The sequence below is a fragment of the Bufo gargarizans genome, chromosome 6, assembly GCF_014858855.1.
Source record: "Bufo gargarizans isolate SCDJY-AF-19 chromosome 6, ASM1485885v1, whole genome shotgun sequence".
NCBI lineage: Eukaryota > Metazoa > Chordata > Amphibia > Anura > Bufonidae > Bufo > Bufo gargarizans.
In genome coordinates, this window is record NC_058085.1 from 45,877 (window position 1) to 68,764 (window position 22,888).

General features: G+C 45.9%; 1 protein-coding gene across 1 annotated transcript; it reads right to left on the reverse strand.

The window, feature by feature from the left end:
* Positions 1 to 1,244: 1,244 nt before the first annotated feature.
* Positions 1,245 to 22,874, reverse strand: CTSA (cathepsin A). Its single transcript, XM_044299313.1, has 15 exons — positions 22,720 to 22,874; positions 20,341 to 20,504; positions 17,582 to 17,693; positions 17,453 to 17,503; positions 17,288 to 17,374; positions 14,281 to 14,436; positions 13,228 to 13,319; positions 12,174 to 12,258; positions 11,940 to 12,031; positions 9,705 to 9,777; positions 7,460 to 7,608; positions 6,859 to 6,934; positions 6,467 to 6,556; positions 3,890 to 3,991; positions 1,245 to 1,742 (listed from the first exon to the last, which is right to left on the reverse strand). The coding sequence occupies exons 2-15, from the start codon at positions 20,502 to 20,504 to the stop codon at positions 1,659 to 1,661; spliced, it is 1,413 nt and encodes a 470-aa protein (XP_044155248.1). The 5' UTR covers positions 22,720 to 22,874; the 3' UTR covers positions 1,245 to 1,658.
* Between the last annotated feature and the right edge of the window lie 14 nt (positions 22,875 to 22,888).

Sequence of the window (22,888 nt, forward strand, 5' to 3'; positions counted from 1 at the left end):
AGAATACCTTCAAAAACTTTATATAAGAGATAAGATCATAAGAATAAAGTAATAGCTGATGACCAGCATCGATTCACACAGGACTGGTCCTGCCCAACTGTATAGCCAGGTATTTTAGTGGTTCTCTCACCTTTAATTCCTTGTATACTTCGAGGCCGCATTCTTGAGATCTGAAGTAGCTGTGCATGCCCTACACCTTTAGTAGGAGCCAGGAGTCTAGAAAACATCTAGCTATGTAACAAAGAGTTTAGCTCTACTGAGGACAACATCAGGGTAAGATGTGTTTTTCTACCACCATCTCTTGGTGTCATACGAATGTCGGCCGGGTGCCATGTTGGGAAATGGTGGATGGGGAGCTCGCTCATCTGTTCACGGCTTTGGTGACTTTACTCTGTATGTCATCTTTTGTAGATATCTTTTATCATAGTTTAGTAAACTCTTTATGCACCTAAGTCAGATCTCACAGTAATACACTAACCAACACGTGTTTCTATAAGGAAGCAAATTTGGATGTTGGTTATGGTGCAGATGTGATATATCTGGATTTTCCAAAAACATTTGATACTATACCACACAAGAACCTTGTGCTAAAGCTACAAATGCAGGGACTAGACGACAAGGTATATGCTCATGGGTAAAGAATTGTTTATGGGACAGAAAACAGAGTTGTTGTACATGATACATACTCAAAGTCAGCAGCGGGGTACCACACGAATCCGTTAGCCCCTTTGGATCGAATAGAGAATATATTGTTAGTTTTTGCAGAGGAGACAGAACTGTGTAGGATACTTTAAACTCAGCTTGGTTGTAAAATATTACCTGCATACTGCCGAGAAAATACAGCTGCGTACAGAACTCTGGTACCCATGGCAGAAACCCGGCGGACCCCATTATAGTGGTTCAGATCCATTGAGTGCCGGTGGTGTCTGGCATATGGCGGATACAGCAATTCTAGTATTCTGTGTCGGAACAGAATACCGAAATTTTTAACGTCAATGTGAACATAGCCTAATACAGTTGCTCTCACTGCTGGGGATTGGAGATAACTCCAATCCCAGTTGTTAGATGTACCTAGACTGCCATAGATTTCAATGTTTTTACACCAGAAAACTGGCATAAAAGATGATAAATATGCCACACCAGCTGTCCCCGCCCCCTCCTCAGAAAGTAACGGGGCGACACAAACGTCACTAGCGCCATCATTTAGGTTTAAAAAGTCGAAAAAACACAGTGAGACAAGTAAAGAAATTAATAATTTTTTATTGAAGTTAGTGATCTCAGTTTACCGAAGATTTGCAGAAAAAAATAAAAATACATTTCGTTGTGCATAAATCAATCACACTGTGTGACATACAGCGGAAATATGCGAGATCACATGGCAGGAGTCTCACGAGGGACACGATGATGACTGAGGCCACAGATCTGATAAAACGTTCTTCATTTATAAAATAAAAACACCCTTCAGAAAAATGGAGAATAATTGGATTCCAGTGCTAATAACCGCCCTGAGACAAGGACCCGTTCATAGGAGACACACAGGTGAGGAGGACACAAGAGTTTGGTCAAGGAAGCGCAGTCGTTGTAGAGCAGATTGCACACGACGTGCTCCGGGATCTTGAAGTAGACCCCAATAAATATTGTGTGGTCACAATCTCTCTTTAGAAAGGCTCGTGGTTAAGAAAGCGGCTCAACATGACAAAGGCAGAGCTGGGCTTGTCTGTAGGCACCATATGACCCGCTCCCTGGCAGAAGAAAAAATAAAAGTGAATATAGACTGTAGAACGTGACAAGCATAACATAACACAGACACTATGAGGGTCATTTATTAGACACAGACGTTTTACGCTGGTCTTTGATAGACCTTGTGCTGCCGGAGGATGCAGGCCTCACCATTTTAGGGTGCATCCTCCGCCAGTCCATGCGCCTAGAGTGAAATATGCTCCAGCATTTGACTGGAGTACATTTCAAGCTTAACCCTTTCACACATGTACGTCATCGGGAGTGTGTTTAAACATGGCCCCCGCTGCGGGAGCGCCATGGTCGCGGGTGGCTGCCTGCTTCTTTTAGCAGACACCCGCGGCTAATGTCCACAACCGGCAGTAATGCCGATCGCAAACATTTAACCCCTCAGATGCCGTGGTCATCCTGAACACGGCATCTGAGCAAGCTGAAAACCGAAAGCTTTCGGTTGTGCTCCGGCTCCCCCAGTGTGGCGATTGGAGGAGCCGAAGCGTGTTTGCAGCAGCCCTTGTCTTTATGAATGACAGGAGGCAGCTGCATAGTATCTCCTATGGAGCCCTTGCCTGTAATAGGGCTCCATAGGAAACATGCAATTTTCTCCTAGATTCCAATGCAAGTGCATTGGAGTCTATGAGAATAGCAATCAGAAGATTGCATGTTAAAGTTCCGTAAGGGAAACTATAACAAAATATAATATATAGTATAAAAATATAATAATAAAAAATATATTCCCTATACGGCAAACAACAAAACGGATAAAAGCGTCCAAAATAGCTGATTTGCTGTTTTTAGTCGCTTCATTTTCTACAATTTTTTTTTTTATAAAAAAGTGATCAAAAAGTTACACACCCCAGAATGGTATCAATAAAAAGTTCAGATCACCCCCCAAAAAATGAGCCCCCATACAGCTCGGTAAACATAATTACAAAAAAGTTATAGGGGTCAAAATATGGTGACAAAAAAACGCTAGAAAAACTGTACATATAAAAAAGGTATCGCCGGATTCGTACTGACCTGTAGAATAAAAGTAACTGGTCAGTTTTAACGCGCATCGAACGTAAATAAAATAAAAAAAAAAAATAAAAAAAAACTTTCACCCCATTTGGAATTTTTTCCTCGCTTCCCACATTATATGCAATATTAAATGGTGGCGTTGGAAAGTACAACTTGTTCTGCAAAAAACAAGCCTCATATGGCTATGTGAACAGACCAATAAAAATAAGTTATGGCTCTGGGAAGGCAAGGAGCACAAGACGGAAGGGAAAAAAAAAAACACTCCGGAAGGGTTAAATATTGGCGATATGGGCCTGGCACATTCACACCACCAGTGTCGAGGACAGAGTGAAAATACAGCATGCAACTAAATATAGTCACGTGGGCTTTAAAAACTTGCAAAATGGGGTCCTGCAATGCTTATTACCACCTAAAAACTGTTGTAAGAATGGTTAATAAATGACCCCCTATAAGCCCCTCAGACCTCTCCATAGCTCAATTTGATGAAATTGGGACTGGCAGTTAAAGGGGTTATCCCATGATTCATGTAAAAAAGGAGAATTATACATAAACTAGTACATGACAACCTCCACCTAACAAAGCTGGAACCAGCCCTGTACCTCACATGGATCCAGAGATCTCCTATTCATTGCTAATTGTTCTGCTAGATTTATATCAAGCTGTCAGCTATGGGGGAGGGGGTGTACTTTCTTAGAAGGCATGTCCTTTCTGCTGCAGCTGGTGACAGTTGAAGGATGGAACTGAACATGTGCATCCACCTCAGTGAGCAGGACAGAGAAATTAGAACACGAGCAAACAGCAGGTGGCGCTATACAGATAGAGGTCATTGAAAAACTCAATTTTTAATTACTTGCAATTTCTTAAGTATTCAGATCCAGGTACTGGCTTTAAAACTGTAGAATATTATTTATGGGACAGCCCCTTGAACTTCAGCGGAAATAGCCAAAAGTGGCCATCTGTCTATTGAGACTCAGTGGTAAAAGTGAATGCTGGCGGCGGTCTTGGTTCACCTAATGTAATGGCACCCCCCATCAGTCATTTATAGCATAGCCTGTGGACATGCTGTGAAAGCTTGGACAGGAATAGCCTGAAGTGCCAGCGGCACACGTCTAGGTTCATACAGGTTTTACGATACCTTGATTGTAAGGAAACTTAGGTTGGAGAACTCCTTCACAAACCCTCCAATCTGCTGCTGGCCTCCATCTGGATAAAGCCATGGCCGGCGCTTTACCTGCAGCTAAACATCGGAAAGGGGTCAAATCAGTAAATAGATACGTATTTTGCCTTTACTTATGTGGTTTATTTGACCACAATGCAGTGTAAGCGCCCATGAACACGACCGTATGCCGCCCCCCCCCCCCCCTCCCCCCGAGATATACGGCCATATGTCCCGGAGCAGCATTCATCGTGTGCATGGGAGGTTACTATGACGTTGTGAGCGTCAGGACGCCCATGGGACTACTGTCCCGCACTCTTAAAACATATGCATTATAGAACTGGTCATCAAGAATATATTAGGCCAGGCATGCTCAACCTGCGGCCCCCCAGCTGTTGTAAAACTACAACTCCCACAATGCCCTGCTGTAGGCTGTTCGGGCATGCTGGGAGTTGTAGTTTTGCAACAGCTGGAGGGCCGCAGGTTGAGCATGCCTGTATTAGGCGATTGCTTTAAAGGGGTTGTCACTTCAGTAAGTGGCATTCATCATGTAGAGAAAGTTAATACAAGCCACTTACTAATGTATTGTGATTGCCCATATTGCTTCCTTTGCTGGCTGGATTCATTTTTCCATCACATTATACACTGCTTGTTTCCAGGTGTTACGGCCACCGCTATATGAGGTTTAGGGGACAGGAGCTGCTGCATGTCTATGTACGCTCTTAAAGTCCTGCCCACCAGACAGGATGGCGGTTATTCCTATAGTGTGCAAGTGTGACCACCTCTGCTGGATAGCAGGGTAGTCGTAACCATGGAAACGAGCAATGTATAATGTGATGGAAAAATGAATCCAGCCAGCAAAGGAGGCAATATGGACAATCCCAATACATTAGTAAGTGCCTTGTATTAACTTTCTCTACATGATAAATGCCGTTTGCTGAACGGAGACCACCCCTTTAAGTAAATGTGAAACCTTGAAAAATGATTTTGTTTACATTTTTTGAATCTCAACAGGTCTAAAATTCTGTGACAATTAAAGGGGTTTTCTGAGAATTTCCTACAGATGACCTACACTCAGGATAGGTCATTAATATTTGATCGTGGGAGTCCAACTCCCGGCACCTCCACTAATCCAGCGCTTTGGTGAGAGTGGCTTCTTCCTAGGCCAGGGACGTCACATTCGTCAGTCACATGGCCTAGGTGCAAGCTCAGTCCCATTCAAGTGAATCGGGCTGCGTTGCGCTACCAAGCAAAGCTGTTCTACAATGGATGGCACTGTGTTGGTAAGCTGCGAGGCGCTCCTGTGAGTGCAGCAGCCTCTTCAAACAGCTGATCGCTGGGGGTCCCAAGTGTTGGACCCTAGCCAACCTGAACCCGAGGATAGGTCATCAATATCCGAATCTCGGAAAATCCTTTTAACTCTATAATGTCACAACAGCACTGGAAATCCCTAAGCCCCGTAATTTATTATCAGTGCCCCCTAAGTGTTCAATGTTCCCAGTTGCCCACCTAACAGTGGAACGTTAGGACGTACCCAGTGGAACCTCCGGACGTACCCAGTCTGCACATGTTTAGATGAGGGATATTCTTCTGCATGTATCTGTGCACTTGCTGAATATTTTCAGCGCAATCACGGAAGTCTGTGCTTCCGGGACAGTGATCACATGGCTAAATCATGTGACTGCCACCATCTTGATTCCTGCTGCTCACGTATTCGATCTTTGAACAGTGGGTGCAGGCAACACAGAATCAGGTGCTCTGGTAAGGAATGAGGGACTTCGGGTTTCCTATGGTACAGGCCACAAGGTTATAGAACTTTAGATTGTTTTAGAAAATAGTCAACCCCTTTAATATAACTTTATAGCAGCTGGAACTTGGTCTGATACAGAGCTCCAAATGCCCTGCGTGGGCACAGATAAAACACATAACATGGTGGATGTCTGCAGCTGCCCAGCATGGAAACCTGATGCATACTGTATGCATCAACCTCGATAGTAAAACTATATGAAACAAGCACAGAACGTTCAATCCACAAACGACATCAGGAGAAAAGGCTGAAATGTATTTTACGCCAATTCAAGGATTGTGGAATGGCTTAAAGGGGTTTTCCTATCTGGCACAATGATGGCATATCACTACGATATGCTCCCATTGTCTGATAGTTGCGGGTTCCACCTCTGGGATCTGCACCCACACCAATAACGGAGCGGGGAAGGTGGTGGAAGGAACCCGGGTTTCACCGGGTCTACCACCGCCAAGCACTCTCCCCTGACAAGCATATGTGAGCACACCGCGCTTGCGCGGTCACCGCTCCCATTTATTTTTATGGGGCTGAAGGAAATAGACTCGGCTATTTTCGGCGGCCCCATAGAAATGAATGGAGGATGGCTGAGCATCTCCACAACTTTGAGGCCTTTGTTCTTGGTGTAGCTGTGGGTCCCAGCGGTGGGACCCGTACCTATCAGACAATGGGGGCATATGCCAGAGATATGCCCCCATTGTCTGAGATGGGAAAACCTCTTTAAAAAGAGAGAAGGGGGAACCAACAGTATTTACCTTCTGCTGCAGAGAATCCACAAACCATTCGTCACCCAGGAAATTGCAGGCCATGTCTACATCTCCATTATACACCAGAATACGGTATTTCTGAAAAGAGCAAGAACCGTGTCAGAGGAACATACACATGATTAAGGGGGCCTGGGCCTGACATGTGTGTGATCAGGATACAATGAAGACTTGGGGTTCTGTGATAGCTAGGAATACGTGAATCCTGTAGTAGTAGTGCATTGTGGTCACTACAATAAGGCAAAGTGGCTCTTTATCGGCACGTGTTGCGATTAAGGTCAGAGGAACACCGTAATGTTCAATCATATAAAGTCCACGTTATTCTAGTAGGCTTTCATGAGGCCTCCTAATCCTGGTATACTCTACAGCCCCACTTCTCTTACCAGAGTGCTGAGCAGCTTTAAGTAATGGTCCTTCATGGTCTCGTACACGCGCCCATAGTTCCGGTAGACATCAAAACTGCAAAAACATCAATGTGTTAATAAACGCAATACCACAAGTCCCATACAAATACAGTAATGTAGGCCCAACATATCCACCACCATATGGGCTGAGATCTAATGGGCACACTGCACATATACTGCCTTAGGCCTCATGCACACGACTATCCCTTTGCGGAACGGACATACGGAAACGGAAACCACACAGAGAAACTTCCTCTTTTTGTGTTCCCATTGAAATGAATGGTTCCGTATAAGGTCAGCAACCCAGATCCTCTGCTGGATTTCAAAACCGGAATTTCACTTATTTTGAGCTAAAAATCTTTTATTTATTTTTTTTCAAATCAAAAGACAGAAAAAGCTTCAAATGAGCAGATAGATTTTTAACCCCTGTATCTCAAAAACAGCTGAACATTTTTAATAACGACCCATTTAAAGAAAGAATTTTAGCCCACAATAAGTAAAATGCAATTATTTACAAAATAAAAAAATTAAAAATTAAAATTTGCCCAAAAGGTGAGGAGAGTAAGAAAGGAGTCCTCACCTGCACACCTCCCATTTGTTGACCTCAGGAGAAACATGCAGGGCCTTCCTCACAAATGGGTCGTTTAGGTAGGTGCTGGAAGCCGTACTGTTCACACACGGTGGGTCCATTTTAACAGGCTTCGCTACGCTGGAGAGAAGAACCAGCTTCTGCATCGCACAGAAAAGGTCACAGTGAGCAATAACCTAACACCTAGATCGTAGAAAATACTCAACACTAAACATTTACCAATGTGACTGCACCTAGACCGCGTCACAAAATGCCCCAAAATTTGACACATCTTGTTTTAGAGAAATCCACTGCATGTGACTTATGGGCTCTTTATACTGCCTGATGTTCTGGGGCTCGTTGGCGATAATCTGCTGGTGTAAAGGTGCCGCCGATTTCCTGTTGAACAAAGGAAACGCTCGTTCCTTGGGTAATAGGATAGTTCGAGCAGACACCTAAATCATCGTTCGCCGGCAGCACGGAGGGGATGGCTGCATGTAAACGCAGCAGTCTCCTCCACTGATGAGCAGGACCTTGCCGGGAAGGAACGCCTTCTACATCAGGTCAAGTAAAGTGGCATTTCGTGACATGGCCTTAGATGCATCTACGTGCATGAAAATTTTGGCAAACAAATCTGTCGTAAAATAAGCCAGGCAACAGGTGATATAAAGTTTGCCAAAAGGGTCTAGCACCAAATGTATCAACCCGAGTCGTCGTGATACATCAGATCAGACTGCCTACGTTTATACTGTCTACATTTTAGACAGGATTAGTAAATCTGCCCCAATGTACCAATGCAATTCAATGCTTAAACATGGGGTTCCATGCAGGCAAATACGAGCTGTGGTCACTTATAAACAGGTAAGCCCCATCAATTAGAGCAACATGTCAAAAATAAGGAAACCAAAAACAAAGAAGGAACCAGTTTTCCCTATTTTTTTTTAGTTACACCTCTGTATGTGAAGATAGGTGACAACCTGGATGGGGACAATTGTGATCCAGCTCTTCCAAGCTTCAACTGTATCACCATCCTGAGGACAGCAATACAGTTGAACTCAGGAGGACATCTGCGGCCACCAGCCAGGTGTAGAAGTACTTGATGCTCCTAGCACCAGAACATTATGTACCCCATGAGGAGGGCTCAGGCAGCCCACCAGAAAATTTATGTATACGCTCCATGGCGAGTTTGCCCCTGTTTGCCAAGCCTCAAAGATAGACCTGATGTAATCAGACAGGGAACCAACACAGAGGAAAATGTCACATCACCGCATCGGAGTGCAGGAATCGGGGCATTACAGATAAACAGTCACAAATAGTAAATGATATCATATGTTGTTTCCTCTCAATGGATGCTGAAATTTGCAAAACTGGAATACCCGGCTGTGTCACCAGGATCACCCCTAATAAACCAGGCCTGGTAGGGATGATCCTGCAGTGTATAATGATACCTTCCTCCTCACTGTCGCCCCCATGGTCGTTGATAAAGCATACTTGTATTCCTTTGCTGGCAGGCGATTTCAAGCACCAGGAGCAGGGTTTTTCAGTACCAGCACCGCTATGCGATGCCTCCCAACATCTAACCACCCCTTCCTCCTCTGGATAGACCAGGTCCAAGTCATACTCTAGTGCTGTCAATCAAGGGAGGGGAGTTTAGACATCAGTAGGCGCCCCATAGCGGTGCTCATACAGTGAGGAGGAAGGTATGATTTTAAACTGCAGGATCAACCCTACTAGGCTATGTGCTTGGTTTAATAGGGGTGACCTGGTGACTGAGCCACTTAATGGCTACTTTCACATCTGTGCTTTGGTTTCAGGTTTTGAGATCCGGCAGAGGATCTCAAAACCGGACCAAAACGGTTCTGTTTGATTTAACACATCAGGACTCATCCGTTCAGTTACGATGCGGTTGTGATAAATCGAAATGCAACAAACCGGATCCGGCACTAAAGACCATGTAAGTCAATGGGTGACTGATCTTTTTTTTTTTTTTTTGGGATCCGAAAAAACTGGATCCGGCACCATTGACTTACATTGTTTTTAGTGACGGACCCGGTTTGTTTCGTTTTGATGACCGGACACAAAACGCAAAATGGAGCAAACCCCATTCACAATACATTGGACCTAAACACAACCATTTTGGCCTGGTTTTGGGATCCTCTGTCGGATCTCAAAACATTGATGTGAAAGTCGCCTAATGGAAGACGAGCGGTGGACCAGTCTCTACGGATTTTTCAGAGTATACATACTATGCACTTACTTTCTCAAAGTGCACATGCATTTTTGGTGAAATTAGCCCGGGGTAATAGACAGCTATGTGATCTCCTTTGTCCCTGTAAAACAGAAGTAGCACGGATTAGGAAACCCTTAGCTGCAGTATAAACCTATCACTGTACGTAATGTTACATCCTACAATTTTCATTTTCAAATTATATCAGTCTCATTATTCCAGGTGCAATGATTGGAGTGTAGCTCTCGTTTGAAGTCACGGAACAGGGGTTTTCAGACCCCCTTTTCAAGGGTCAACGCACAAGCGAGGATTGAGAATAAACGGCTAGTTCCCAATCATTGCCTGACCATTGAGCCGAGGCGATCGCTGCATTTACATGCACAAACGTCTCCTTGTATGGTGACAAACAATCCCTAGCGCGATCGTTTGTCCCCATAAATGTTCACTGTTTGATAGCAGCCGATCCACGTTTCCATAGGAAGATCGGCTGCCAGCAAATGAGGATTTCATGTGCCACATAAAAGATGTGAGCATTCTGCTTCTCTGTCGGGTGATCGGTGGAATATTTCGATAGGGCAATTATCAGGATGAGTGTTTGGGTAAACTCTCATTCCTGATAATTGCCCTTTTACCCAAACACTCATCCTGATAATTGTCCCGGTCCTTGGAAGGGTCTTCAGGAGGCGAGGAAGCCGCTAGGGACATCAGGAAGAAACATGACAGCCCGTTACGGTCTCCCCCCCCTCAAGGGGACAATCTTGGCACTGTCATTCTTTTACCAGTGGATGAGGTTATGTGCTGGTTCTCACCTCTTTGGTGCAATAAATGTGACAAGATGAGGGGTTGCACATCTAATGAACCCCATCTGTCCACTCCATGACGTGAAAGTCTACCAGATGACAGATTATTGGTCTCTTCACTTGTGATAATTTTGTGCACACAGACCTAAGTGGCATTTAGGAGCTCTGCACATGCTGAACCTTTACTATTAGGCCCCTTTCACACGGGCGAGATTTCCCCGCGGGTGCAATGCGTGAGGTGAACGCATTGCACCCGCACTGAATCCGGACCCATTCACTTGTATGGGGTTGTACACATGAGCGGTGATTTTCACGCATCATGCTCCATTTTGTGCGTTTTTCACACAACGCAGGCCCCATAGAAGTGAATGGGGCTGCGTGAAAATCGCAAGCATCCGCAAGCAAGTGCGGATGCGGTGCGATTTTCACGCACGGTTGCTAGGAGACGATCGGGATGGGGACCCGATCATTGCTATTATTTTCCCTTATAACCATGTTATAAGGGAAAATAATAGCATTCTTAATACAGAATGCATAGTACAATAGGGCTGGAGGGGTTAAGGGTTAAAAAAAAAAAAAAAAAAAAAAAAAGGGAAATTTTTTAACTCACCACTTGTTCGCGCAGCCCGGCATCTCTTCTGTCTTCATCTGTGAGGAAAAGGACCTGTGGCGACGTCACTGCGCTCATCACATGATCTTTTACCATGGTGATGGACCATGTGATGAGCGCAGCGACGTCACCACTGGTCCTTTTCCTCACAGTTAAAGGTAGAAGAGAAGCCGGGCTGCGCGAACAAGTGGATTAAGGGGAGTTAAATTATTTTTAATTTTTTTTTAACCCCTCCAGCCCTATTTTTACTATGCATTCAGAATGCTATTATTTTCCCTTATAACCATGTTATAAGGGAAAATAATACAATCTACACAACACCTAACCCAAACCCGAACTTCTGTGAAGACGTTCGGGTACCAAACATGCCGATTTTTCTCACGCGCAAAACGCATTACAATGTTTTAAAATCGCGCATTTTCCCACAACGCACCCGCATCTTATCCGGCCCAAAAATATGACGCCCGTGTGAAATAGGCCTTGGGAGGATCTGCACATCCCAGGCTTGTAGCTGCAGACGATCATTTTTCAGCATTTTTTGTAAAATGATACCCTTAGATGCAAAATTGCATGAAGGCAGCCGAGTGGCATTTCCACATTTAGCTGGGTATAATATGATTTTTGTATTATTAGTAGTAGCATTTGAGTTATTATTTGTAACGTTCAGGCTTTATAATGTCAAAAATGTGAGAACGGTCCCTGCAGCAAACCTGCCAATACTCAGCAGATACATACGGGATGATGCTCATCTCCTGGCAGTAAACATGCATGCTCACTGGTTAGTTGTGCCGACAGTAGGACTATAATCCCATGAAGGGCACATTGTAGTCCTTTCAAATGTATCAGCATACATACCGGATCTCTCCAGGGGCCCCGCCGGGACAGTTCTCATACAGATTATAGATGTTCAGTCCACTGCTGTATACATCATGCATGGCCTCCTGCACCTGCATACACACAGAAGGCGGCATATCAATGGTTAAATACAGAAAAAAAAAAATTCTATATTTCTGCAATAATTATTCAAACTAAAGATGCTTCCTCTTTACAAACCCCTCCGTCCATACCCGCAAGGCGGCGCGGACTTACCCGCAGGGAGCACTCAGTGTCGGGGTTGTTGTAGAACTGACAAGTTCCCTCTTTACAGCAGAATTTCTGCAATTCAGACCAAAGGCTGCAAGATACAGAATGTAAGGCAACGGTGAAAACCAATATCTACAACTTCCAGATTATAGCGGTTTTCGGACGTCAGATTACTGTCCACACGCAGTCTAATAACTACCGGTGCTGACAGATCGTTCCACGTATCTGCAGTCAGGGCGGGTAAAGGGTTTCTCCCACCTTCTTAAACCACAGCTGTGGCCCATTCATTTTCAAAATCAGTGATAGTCCCAGAGACTGGACCCCCACCGATCATAAAGTAATAGCGTATCATAAGGACATGGCATCATACAGTAAGATGGGAATACCCCTTTAAATTGTCACTGCACTTTGAAAAAAAAAAAAAAAATAAGATGTATGTCAGAGACAAACAAAAAGTTTGGGATGGCAGAGGTCAGAGTGCTGAGACCCCCACCAACTGCTACATTGAGGAGAGAGAAGCACTCGCACAGTGTCCTCTCTTCTCTCTGCTGGAGACTCAGTGTTATAGTCTATGGGCCAGTCTCGCTTTTGGCATGCTTTGCGAGAGCTTCTCTCTCCTTATTCTAGTGATCGGTGGCGGTCTTGGCCTTCAGACCCCCACCCATCAAAACCGTTGATAGGTCACTGTGTGTCTGTAGGTGTGATCTATCCCTGCTTATTTGTTCTGTGAGCTCCAGAGCTGAAAACATAGTGGGAAGTAAGGGGAAGGAACTCACAGCAGTACAGTGCTAGCAGATTTCACATAAGAGAGACATCCCCTGCTTCTGAGTGAAATGCATCTAGCTGTGCAGCTGAAGAGGAAAATAATATGGCTGAATGAGGCATTAGGGAAGCCCAAAAAAGACCTGGCTCTCTCACAGTTATGATTGTACAAAGAAGCACAACCATTATGCAAACTTTTTTGGAAAACTCAGGTACGGTTTAATAACATCAGTAATAATAAACATCAGTAGTGATAATACTACTACTACTACTACATAATAATACTATTGCTACTTACTCACTGCCCAGGATTCCATGGTAATAAGCAAAGAAAACCAGAGAATTGTCATTAGCCTCGTAGCTGCTCAGTCCATTGCCAACAGCAATTCCCTAAAAACATACACAGAAAAAAAAAATCCTCATAAGTACTATACATGCGCGTGAAATCCATCCCCCATAGTATTCATTACCCTGCCTCAGATTTATACATAGTCCTTAAAGTGGACCTTTCGTGTTTTTATTTATTTATTTTTTTTAGTTTAGATAAATACCTTTACTTGTGGAATATCCCCCACTGATGCTGCCACCCTGCCTGTTTTTTTTAAATATCATTCCTACACCCTGCTGTGCCCCCCTGCAGTTTTCCCGCTGGGTATGCTAATACTGAGCATCGGTACAGGGAGGAGGAGATGACAGGGTTTCTCAATGGGAGTCTCCTTCTCCCTGGCTGTGCCGCGATCCAATCACAGCGGAGAGCGTCACAACCAGGGGGAAGGAGACGCCCATTGAGAAACCCTGGCGTCTCCTCCTCACTGTACCGATGCTCAGTATTAACATGCTGAGCGGGAAAACTGCAGGGGGACAGTGGGGCGTAGGAGCGATATTTATAAAAAACAAAACAAAAAAAACAGGCAGGTTGGCAGCATCAGCGGAGGGTACCCCACAAGTAATGGTATTTAGCTAAACTATATAAAAAAAAAAAAAAAAAAAATAAGCCCGCTTTAAGATGGCCATACACATTAGATCTATGTCAGCAGAAGTCGTCTGACCAGTGTATGGCGTCCCCGACTCTGTCAGGGGTGATAAAGGATCAGGCATGTTGGATTTTAACTGCCCGATTGCTTTGTTCTGCCATGGGCGCGTGGTGACGACTTCCTTCCCTCTCCTCGTTCATTACATAGGCACGCTCGGCAAGCCGCATCCTTTGACTGAACGAGCGCCTATGATTTATCCTAATTACAGCGTCCTGCACCCAATGTACGGGCGATCGGCGTGCTCTTGGTACATGGCACCCTTTCCAAATATCAAATCCCTTCAGTGAACATTTCAGAAGACAAGACAAATCTCTTACTTTAAGATTTATACTGGCGTCTTGGGAGACTTCCACAGCCAGCGATGGGACATAAACCCCTCCATAGCTCTCCCCTGTGATGAAAAGATCGCTTTTACTGTATTCTGGGAAGAGCCTGTAAAATTCCTTCAGGGCCAGATAGTTATTATGGGCAACCTGCAAAACAAAGGCAAGATGGATCAAAGACAAGCAAGTACTTCTACAGAGAAATTCACACATTATACGCAATGTCTGGGAATTTCTTCTATCACTACAAGCCACTGCCGTCTGGAATCGGAGATGTCATCCGTGTCCTGTCTGCATCCCTACCGCCTATGCCACAAATTCTAGAAAATGTCTTATTCTTGTCCGCTTTGCAGACAAGAATAGGCATTTCTTCAATAAAGCTGGAGAAAAGTGCGGGATGCACACAGACCAAATCCGTATTTTACGGACCGCTAAATGGATGCTGTTGTGTGAATGTCCCCTTACGCTACAATCATACGGTTGTATCCGTTTTGCAGTCCACAAACTGTGGATCTGGTCCATGTGCATCCTGCATTTTTTGTGGGCCCCATGGTATAAATGCCTATTCTTGTTAAACGGACAAGAATAGGACATGTTCTATCATTTGAGGCCATCTGCATTTTTGGTGGCCCCATAGAAATCAGAAGCGGATGCGATGCTAGGGAGGCTCGTCCCAGTCACCGCCTGCCATTGGCGGCTCCTTCCCCCTTCACCGGATGTTTTCATCCACGAACAGGGAGAAGCAGCAATAGCGTTGTGGGGACCAGGGAGCGGGGAGCCAGGCAAGTATATTCAGTGCGAGGGGCCCGGGCATATGCAGTACAAACCCCTTTACATATCTTTACTTGCGGGGTACCCTCCGCTGATGCTGCTATTCATGTTTGTTTGTTTTTCCCAAATACCCCTCGCTTGCCCCGCTGCATTTTTGGCACCTACTATATTATTACTAAGCATCAGTACAGGGAGGAGGAGACGCCAGGGTTTCTCAGGGGGCGCCTCCTTCTCCCTGGCTGTGCCACGGTCCATTCGCAGCAGAACACATGACAGCCAGGGAGGAGGAAAGCAGTGTTTTTTTTACCTGGGTGCGATTTGTTCCGCTGCAATTGGACCGTGGCACAGCCAGGAAGGAGACGCCCCCTGAGAAACCCTGGCATCTCCTCCTCCCTGTACTGATGCTTAGTATTAACATACTGCAGGGGGGCACAGTGGAGCAAGCGAGGGGTACCCAGAAAGTAAAGGTACTTAATTAAACAAAAATAATTCCATGAAAGGTCCTCTTTAATGCTGGCCCTACAGTCTATTGGCCCTGCCTATAACCGGAATAGCCGCACCATTAGGGGCGATCCCATGTCAGGAACCTCCTATATGTCCCTGGGAGTCCCTGACAAGGGATAGATACCACCAGCAGACTTTTTAAACAAAATTTGGAGTGTTTTCTATAAAGCCCTTTCTGGCATTATATGACTTGTACTTGGAATTTCTTTTAGTAATTTTCTCCTCTGTAGGCTCCTCCCAGATCTAGTAGGTGGACACTAGCTTCCATCCACTGCACCCAGAAAGTAAAGGAGAATCTGCTTCTTAACTTTCTCACAGTCACTCAGAATGAGCCCTAAGATCATAGACGAAATTACAGTGAAGTACTGACCTGTACTGATTTGCATATAGCACTTGGACTGAGATTACTATCTAATTAGCTGTGCAGTCTCTCTGGTTGTGTGTATGTCTCACTCACTTCCTGCTCACTCCCCCTCCCTCCCCTCCCCATACACTTGTATGGGATGATGATGCCTGATCCTTCAGTGCGCCGAGTCTAATCCTGGTCTCACCAAGATGGATTTCTCATAAAATTTCAAAGGAAGTAATTTTATAAAAGGAAAGGGGAAGAAACAGCTGATAACTCTAGAACAAGGCATTTTATTCTGATAAAATATATTACAAAGTTTCTTAGGGCTGCTTGTACTACTGATAGTTATGTTGATAGCAAAGTTATGTGAAAAGTTAGTGACCATTTAAGATCTATAGATTTAATGCCACATCTTACGCCATTTCTAGTAAATTTCCCCCATGAACATCTTTTTTCATGACTTCTGATCTTGACAAATGCATTATGCCATGATAAAAAAAAACAAAAAAAAAAAAAACATACATTATCTATCCACAGGCTAGGCTCCTGAGTCCTCCATTCCTTCTCACTGCACAACTGTGAGCATTCACCCTGTGACTATATTCAATGTCTATGGGACTGACAGACAGTGAAGTACTACAAAACCATGGAGTACTTCGCTGTCTGTCAGTCCTAATGGAGCAGCACAGCAATTAAAGTCCTCCCCACAGTGGGACCCCTGTTCTGGTGATTAGTGGGGGGCCCCAGGGATCATAGACTTATTAACTATCCTGTGGGTTAATGTTTTTTGTAGGATAACCCCTGTATCAAAAAATGTATCCCAAACTGTGTGTGTGAGAAAGGACTAGGAGGGAGGATATATGTTTCCTGTCCCTCAACCATTTTCAAAAAATGAACTTAAAGGGAATCTGTCAGCAGTTTTGACCATGCTAAACTGCCGTCAGCACTAGGTAGGGGCTGGGGAAAGCAGGACAAACATAACTTTTGTGGAGCTTTTATCATCAGGTTCTGCACCTGGCAGCGCCCAGGAGGCAGGTCTTCATGCGTCTAGCATCCAACCTGGGAAACAATACAGCTGTCACTCAGAGCAAAGGGGAGGGGCTGTGAAAAGGTTCAATGCAGAGGGGTCTACACAGTGAAGCTCCACCTCCTGGACCCTTGCAGGAGCAGGACCGAGTAGTATAAAATTTCATATTCTCACTACTCCTGATAATAAACGTTCCACAAAAGGTGTGTTTGTCCTACTCTCCTCAGCCCCTACGTAGTGCTGTCAGCAGTTTTGCATGGTCAAAACTGCTGACAGATTCTCTTTAAGTGAAATAAGTAGAAACAATTAGTAAATGGGGTATAGCTATTCTGTGACATGGGTCTTCTTACCTCAGTATCATTGGTCTTATAGTTCTTGTCATCAGCATAGGAGAAGCCTACACCGGCTGGAGCCTCAAGATACAAGACATTTGCAATCTAAACATAAAACAAAAAAACTGTAGTAGTCCTAAAAGTGAGAACAAGAGCACGAATAAAACTGCCTGCAGGTGTTACCATGTTCCAAGAGAAGTCGTTGTATTCCAGCGATGTTCCATCGGGTTGGATCTGCAACCAAACCAAGCATGGTCATGGAATGACAGAATAATACAACCTCCAGATACAGACGTCTGAACAGTGACCTACAATGAAGGGTCCATGTTCTGTCAGCAGTCCATCCAGAGAGCTACAGCCAGGACCGCCATTCATCCACAGGACCAGGGGTCTAGAGCTGGGATTCTTCTGAGCCTCTACGAACCTGGAGATACACAATATATAAGGAGTAGGGGATGATGCAATACATGCCATCGTTCTCAGAACTGGGGGAATCAGATTTTGGGATCCCATCACTAACTGGACACAAAGGCAAATCGTTATAGGGAAGCCATAATAAGATTTGAGTCCCCTAAATCGCTATATAGGGACTAGAGAAACATTTCAGGACATATGCATGTATAGCAGCAGTCATACTGCACATTTAACAACTCCTGTGCCATATGCAAATTACATTTGTCGCGCAACATTTTGTTGCACCAATGTCGCGCGACTATTTTTATAATGGTAGTCTATGGTGTCGTACTGCAACATGCGACATGCTGCAACTGCGATGCGACAGTCGCAAAAAATCCATTCGAGATGGATTTTTCCGCGACTGTCGTGTCGCATGTCACAGTGCGACACCATAGACTACCATTATAAAAATTGTCGCACGACATTGGCGCAACAAATGTTGCAGTGTATTCTGCCCCATCTGTCGCTGGATAAATGTCGTCGTGTAGACCTAGCCTGACACGTGGCTGTTCTGCAGTTTTACACATAAAATCTCAGTCTGATCTTTTACAAACCCATTCTGTGCATCAAAAACTATAATTCCATATTATACATTAGCCCAAAAGCTTGACCTACCCCCACCCCCAGCACTGATGCAGATTTGTTTCCATTACAGCTGTACTACAGTTGTGTATAAACCTTACACTATGTATCTTTATAGATGCATATACAGCTCAGCTACATGTGTCTTCTCCAGTCCCCTAACATCACTTTGGCTGAATGGCTTCCTATACAGCCCTGCTACATCTTTATTCTACTCCCCCCACTAGCAGTGTGTCTGAAAAGCTTCATATACAGCTCTGCTACATCTGTCTGTTTATCTCTTCAACCAGCACTGTGTCCGAACAGCCGCATATTCAGCTCTGCTACATCAGTTTCTCTCTTCCACCAGCATTGAAGCTGACCTGACACATATACAGCTATGCTGCATCTGTTTCTCTCTTCCACCAGCATTGAAGCTGACCTGACACATATACAGCTATGCTGCATCTGTTTCTCTCTTCCACCAGCATTGATGCTGACCCGCCACATATACAGCTCTGCTACATCTGTCTATTCTCTTCCCCATTAGAACTATGTCTAAACAGCAGCATATTCAGCTCTGCTACATCAGTTTCTCTCTTCCACCAGCATTGATGCTGACCCGCTAAATATACAGCTATGCTATATCTGTCTATTCCCTTCCCCACTAGAACTATGGCTGAACAGCAGCATATTCAGCTCTGCTACATCCATCAGCCCCCCCATATGCCTCCATCAACCCAAGTGCCTCCATATACTTACATGCGCTGTGGCCCGACGCTCCTTCTTGTAGCTCACCGGTCTGTGCGGCGCATTGCTTATGCTTATAGCAATGCGCCGCACAGACCTGTGACGAGTTACAAGAAGAAGGAGCGCCGGGCCACAGCGCATGTAAGTATATTGCTGTAGAGTAACTGACCATGGCAGCCAGGACTTCAGTAGCGTCCTGGCTGCCATGGTAACCGATCGGAGCCCCAGCATTACACTGCTGGGACTCCGATCAGAACTGCCGCTGTCACCAATGATTTGGGGGGGGCCCTTTAGCAGGAGCCTGATCAGGCTTAGATATACCATGGCAAGCCGGGTGCCTGTGAAGGCGTCCGGCATCTGGGCTGACACAGCAGCGCAGCGCCCGATGGTGGGTTCCGCCCGGCCATCCTGAAATCGAAAGAAGTGGGGGGCGCAGTTATACACAGCAGCGGACAGCTCCCCTCCTCCTCCTTCTACACTATTCTCTGATGCGCTGATCTATAATTATTTGTGCCACGTTTAGAATATAGACCTGCGCATGCGCGGCCGCCCAGAGCCGTGCTCGTTCGCGCTTGCGATGGAGGCGGCCACTGGATGCCGGAGTTCTTCTGCGCAAGCGCAGCCCATGGATGCGGCCGGCGAGCGGTGTCCGTATCCATGGGCAGCGAAGATAAACAATTGATTAGGAGAATTTGATTTTACAAAGAACAGTACGTTTTTTTTTTTAATGCTATATATTTAGAAAAACGTTTAATTAGGGGTATACAATTCAAGCAAATGAGGATGATGATGATGATGATGAAGATGGGAATACCCCTTTAAGGCCCCTTTTCTAAGCCATACTATATTACCGGTGCTACACGTGGTTTGGAGAAGTCTTCCTAGCCTCTGTGTACAAGTCACAGAGTTGTATGGTGTCAAAACTGATGACGACAGGTTCCTTTTAGGCCTCATGCACACTACCATATGCGGATCCGCAAAAATGACAGATGCAGTCTGGTGCCATCCGTATTTTTTATTTTTTTTGCAGACCCATGGACTTCAATGGTCCACACTTTGCAGAACGGACAAAAGAATGCAGAAACCACAAAACAGAATGTGGCCTATACTTGACCGCAAAACGCGGACCACAGACCCATTAAAGTCAATGGGTCCACCAAAACTTGACAGAATCCATATTCTGCGGATCTGCAATAGTTGTGTGCATGAGGCCTTCATCGTAGCGATGGTTAATGATCTGGAGCCCAGTTTGTGAATGTGACAGCGGAGGATCACTCACATGGAGGCAGTGGCGTCACACTTACCAGTAGTGGAGATGCTTTCCTCCAGGCACGTCCAAGTAGCCTGAGAACTGGCGGAAAGATGGCTGCTTCTTAAGCCCCGGCAGATAAGTGATCTCATCGGAAGAAGGTGCAGCATCTACTGATAGAGCTCCCAGGAGCACAGCGCAGAACAGAAAGGGAAGCATCTAGGAGGAGACAGCAAAGTCACAACAGTGGAGACACCATGCAGTCCTGCAGCCCCCCCCCCCCCCATTATTACCGGAAGGATGGCGCGTGCTGAAGATTGGATTTCCGGAAGGATGGCGGGCGTTGAAGATTGGATTTCCGGAAGGATGGCGGGCGTTGAAGATTGGATTTTAGCGTGTCCAATTCTTTCGGAAATCCAAACTTCTGCATGCCCCATCCGTCCGGAAATCCAAAGTTCAACACACACCATCCTTCCGGAAATCCAAACTTCTGCATGTCCAATCCTTCCAGGAGGTTGGATTTCCGGAAGGATGGCGGGCGTTGAAGATTGGATTTCCGGAAGGATGGCGGGCGTTGAAGATTGGATTTTAGCGTGTCCAATTCTTTCGGAAATCCAAACTTCTGCATGCCCCAACCGTCCGGAAATCCAAAGTTCAACACACACCATCCTTCCGGAAATCCAAACTTCTGCATGTCCAATCCTTCCAGGAGGTTGGATTTCCGGAAGGATGGCGCGTGTTGAAGTTTGGATTTCAGCATGTCCAATCCTATCGGAAGGATGTGCGGCAGGGTGGATCGTGTTGAATTCCATTTGTCTGCTCCCCGGGGAGGTGCTTGGCAGTGCCCTACTCCTCTCCCCATTCAGAACACAGTCACTGTTGGCCGAACTGCCTGCACCCCGCATGGACCATCCAGAAGATATGACAGGATCAGGCTGAGGGGGTGATCACTGGTCACAAGATCTCCTCATCAGAGGTCGCTATGCAATGGCTCCTGCTGTGGGCGGTTGACCTTTATCAAATCCAAATTGTCACTCTTTGCCTCGAGATTAGGGGGAGTCCAGGACTTCTATTTTTCCGGTAGACGTCCATTGGGTGTGTCTGGCATTGCAGCCCCCCCCCCCCCCCCCATACTGAACTTAAAGGGCTTGTCCTGGACTAGGTTTAATCAAACGCAGTGCTGTGTCTGGCATTGCAGTCTTGGGGTGAGGGGGGTGTAGGGCTGCAATGCCAGACACAGCACTGCGTTTGATTAAACCTAGTCCAGGACAAGCCCTTTAAGTTCAGTATGGGGGGGGGGGGGGGGCTGCAATGCCAGACACAGCCAATGGACGTCTACCGGAAAAATAGAAGTCCTGGACTCCCCCTAATCTCGAGGCAAAGAGTGACAATTTGGATTTGATAAAGGTCAACCGCCCACAGCAGGAGCCATTGCATAGCGACCTCTGATGAGGAGATCTTGTGACCAGTGATCACCCCCTCAGCCTGATCCTGTCATATCTTCTGGATGGTCCATGCGGGGTGCAGGCAGTTCGGCCAACAGTGACTGTGTTCTGAATGGGGAGAGGAGTAGGGCACTGCCAAGCACCTCCCCGGGGAGCAGACAAATGGAATTCAACACGATCCACCCTGCCGCACATCCTTCCGATAGGATTGGACATGCTGAAATCCAAACTTCAACACGCGCCATCCTTCCGGAAATCCAACCTCCTGGAAGGATTGGACATGCAGAAGTTTGGATTTCCGGAAGGATGGTGTGTGTTGAACTTTGGATTTCCGGACGGTTGGGGCATGCAGAAGTTTGGATTTCCGAAAGAATTGGACACGCTAAAATCCAATCTTCAACGCCCGCCATCCTTCCGGAAATCCAATCTTCAACGCCCGCCATCCTTCCGGAAATCCAACCTCCTGGAAGGATTGGACATGCAGAAGTTTGGATTTCCGGAAGGATGGTGTGTGTTGAACTTTGGATTTCCGGACGGATGGGGCATGCAGAAGTTTGGATTTCCGAAAGAATTGGACACGCTAAAATCCAATCTTCAACGCCCGCCATCCTTCCGGAAATCCAATCTTCAACGCCCGCCATCCTTCCGGAAATCCAATCTTCAGCACGCGCCATCCTTCCGGAAATCCAATCTTCAGCACGCGCCATCCTTCCGGAAATCCAATCTTCAACGCCCGCCATCCTTCCGGAAATCCAATCTTCAGCACGCGCCATCCTTCCGGTAATCCAAACTTCAGCATGTCCAATCCTATCACAGTATTTATTTGGCATTCTGCTCTTGAAACCTAAGAGCTGTGCCCGCTGCTGGCTGTTTTGACAGTTTCTGCCCCTTTAAGAGCCTGTCGTCCAGAGCTGCCCACACAGCACTATTCAGCGCCACCCTCCGGCCGACAGCAGGGAGGAAGCACACCCAGCTCCCCGTGCACTCACCGTCTCCCCGGGGTGCGGTACCGCTCCTCGCAGCCGCTCTCCTTCACTTCCTCTTTCTCAAACGTATTTGTCTCGCTTCTCCCACTTCCTCGCACTCATATGATCCGTGTCACATGACTGGACACGGTGGCCGGAGAGCACGTGACTCGGCCCGAGGTGGCAGGAACTA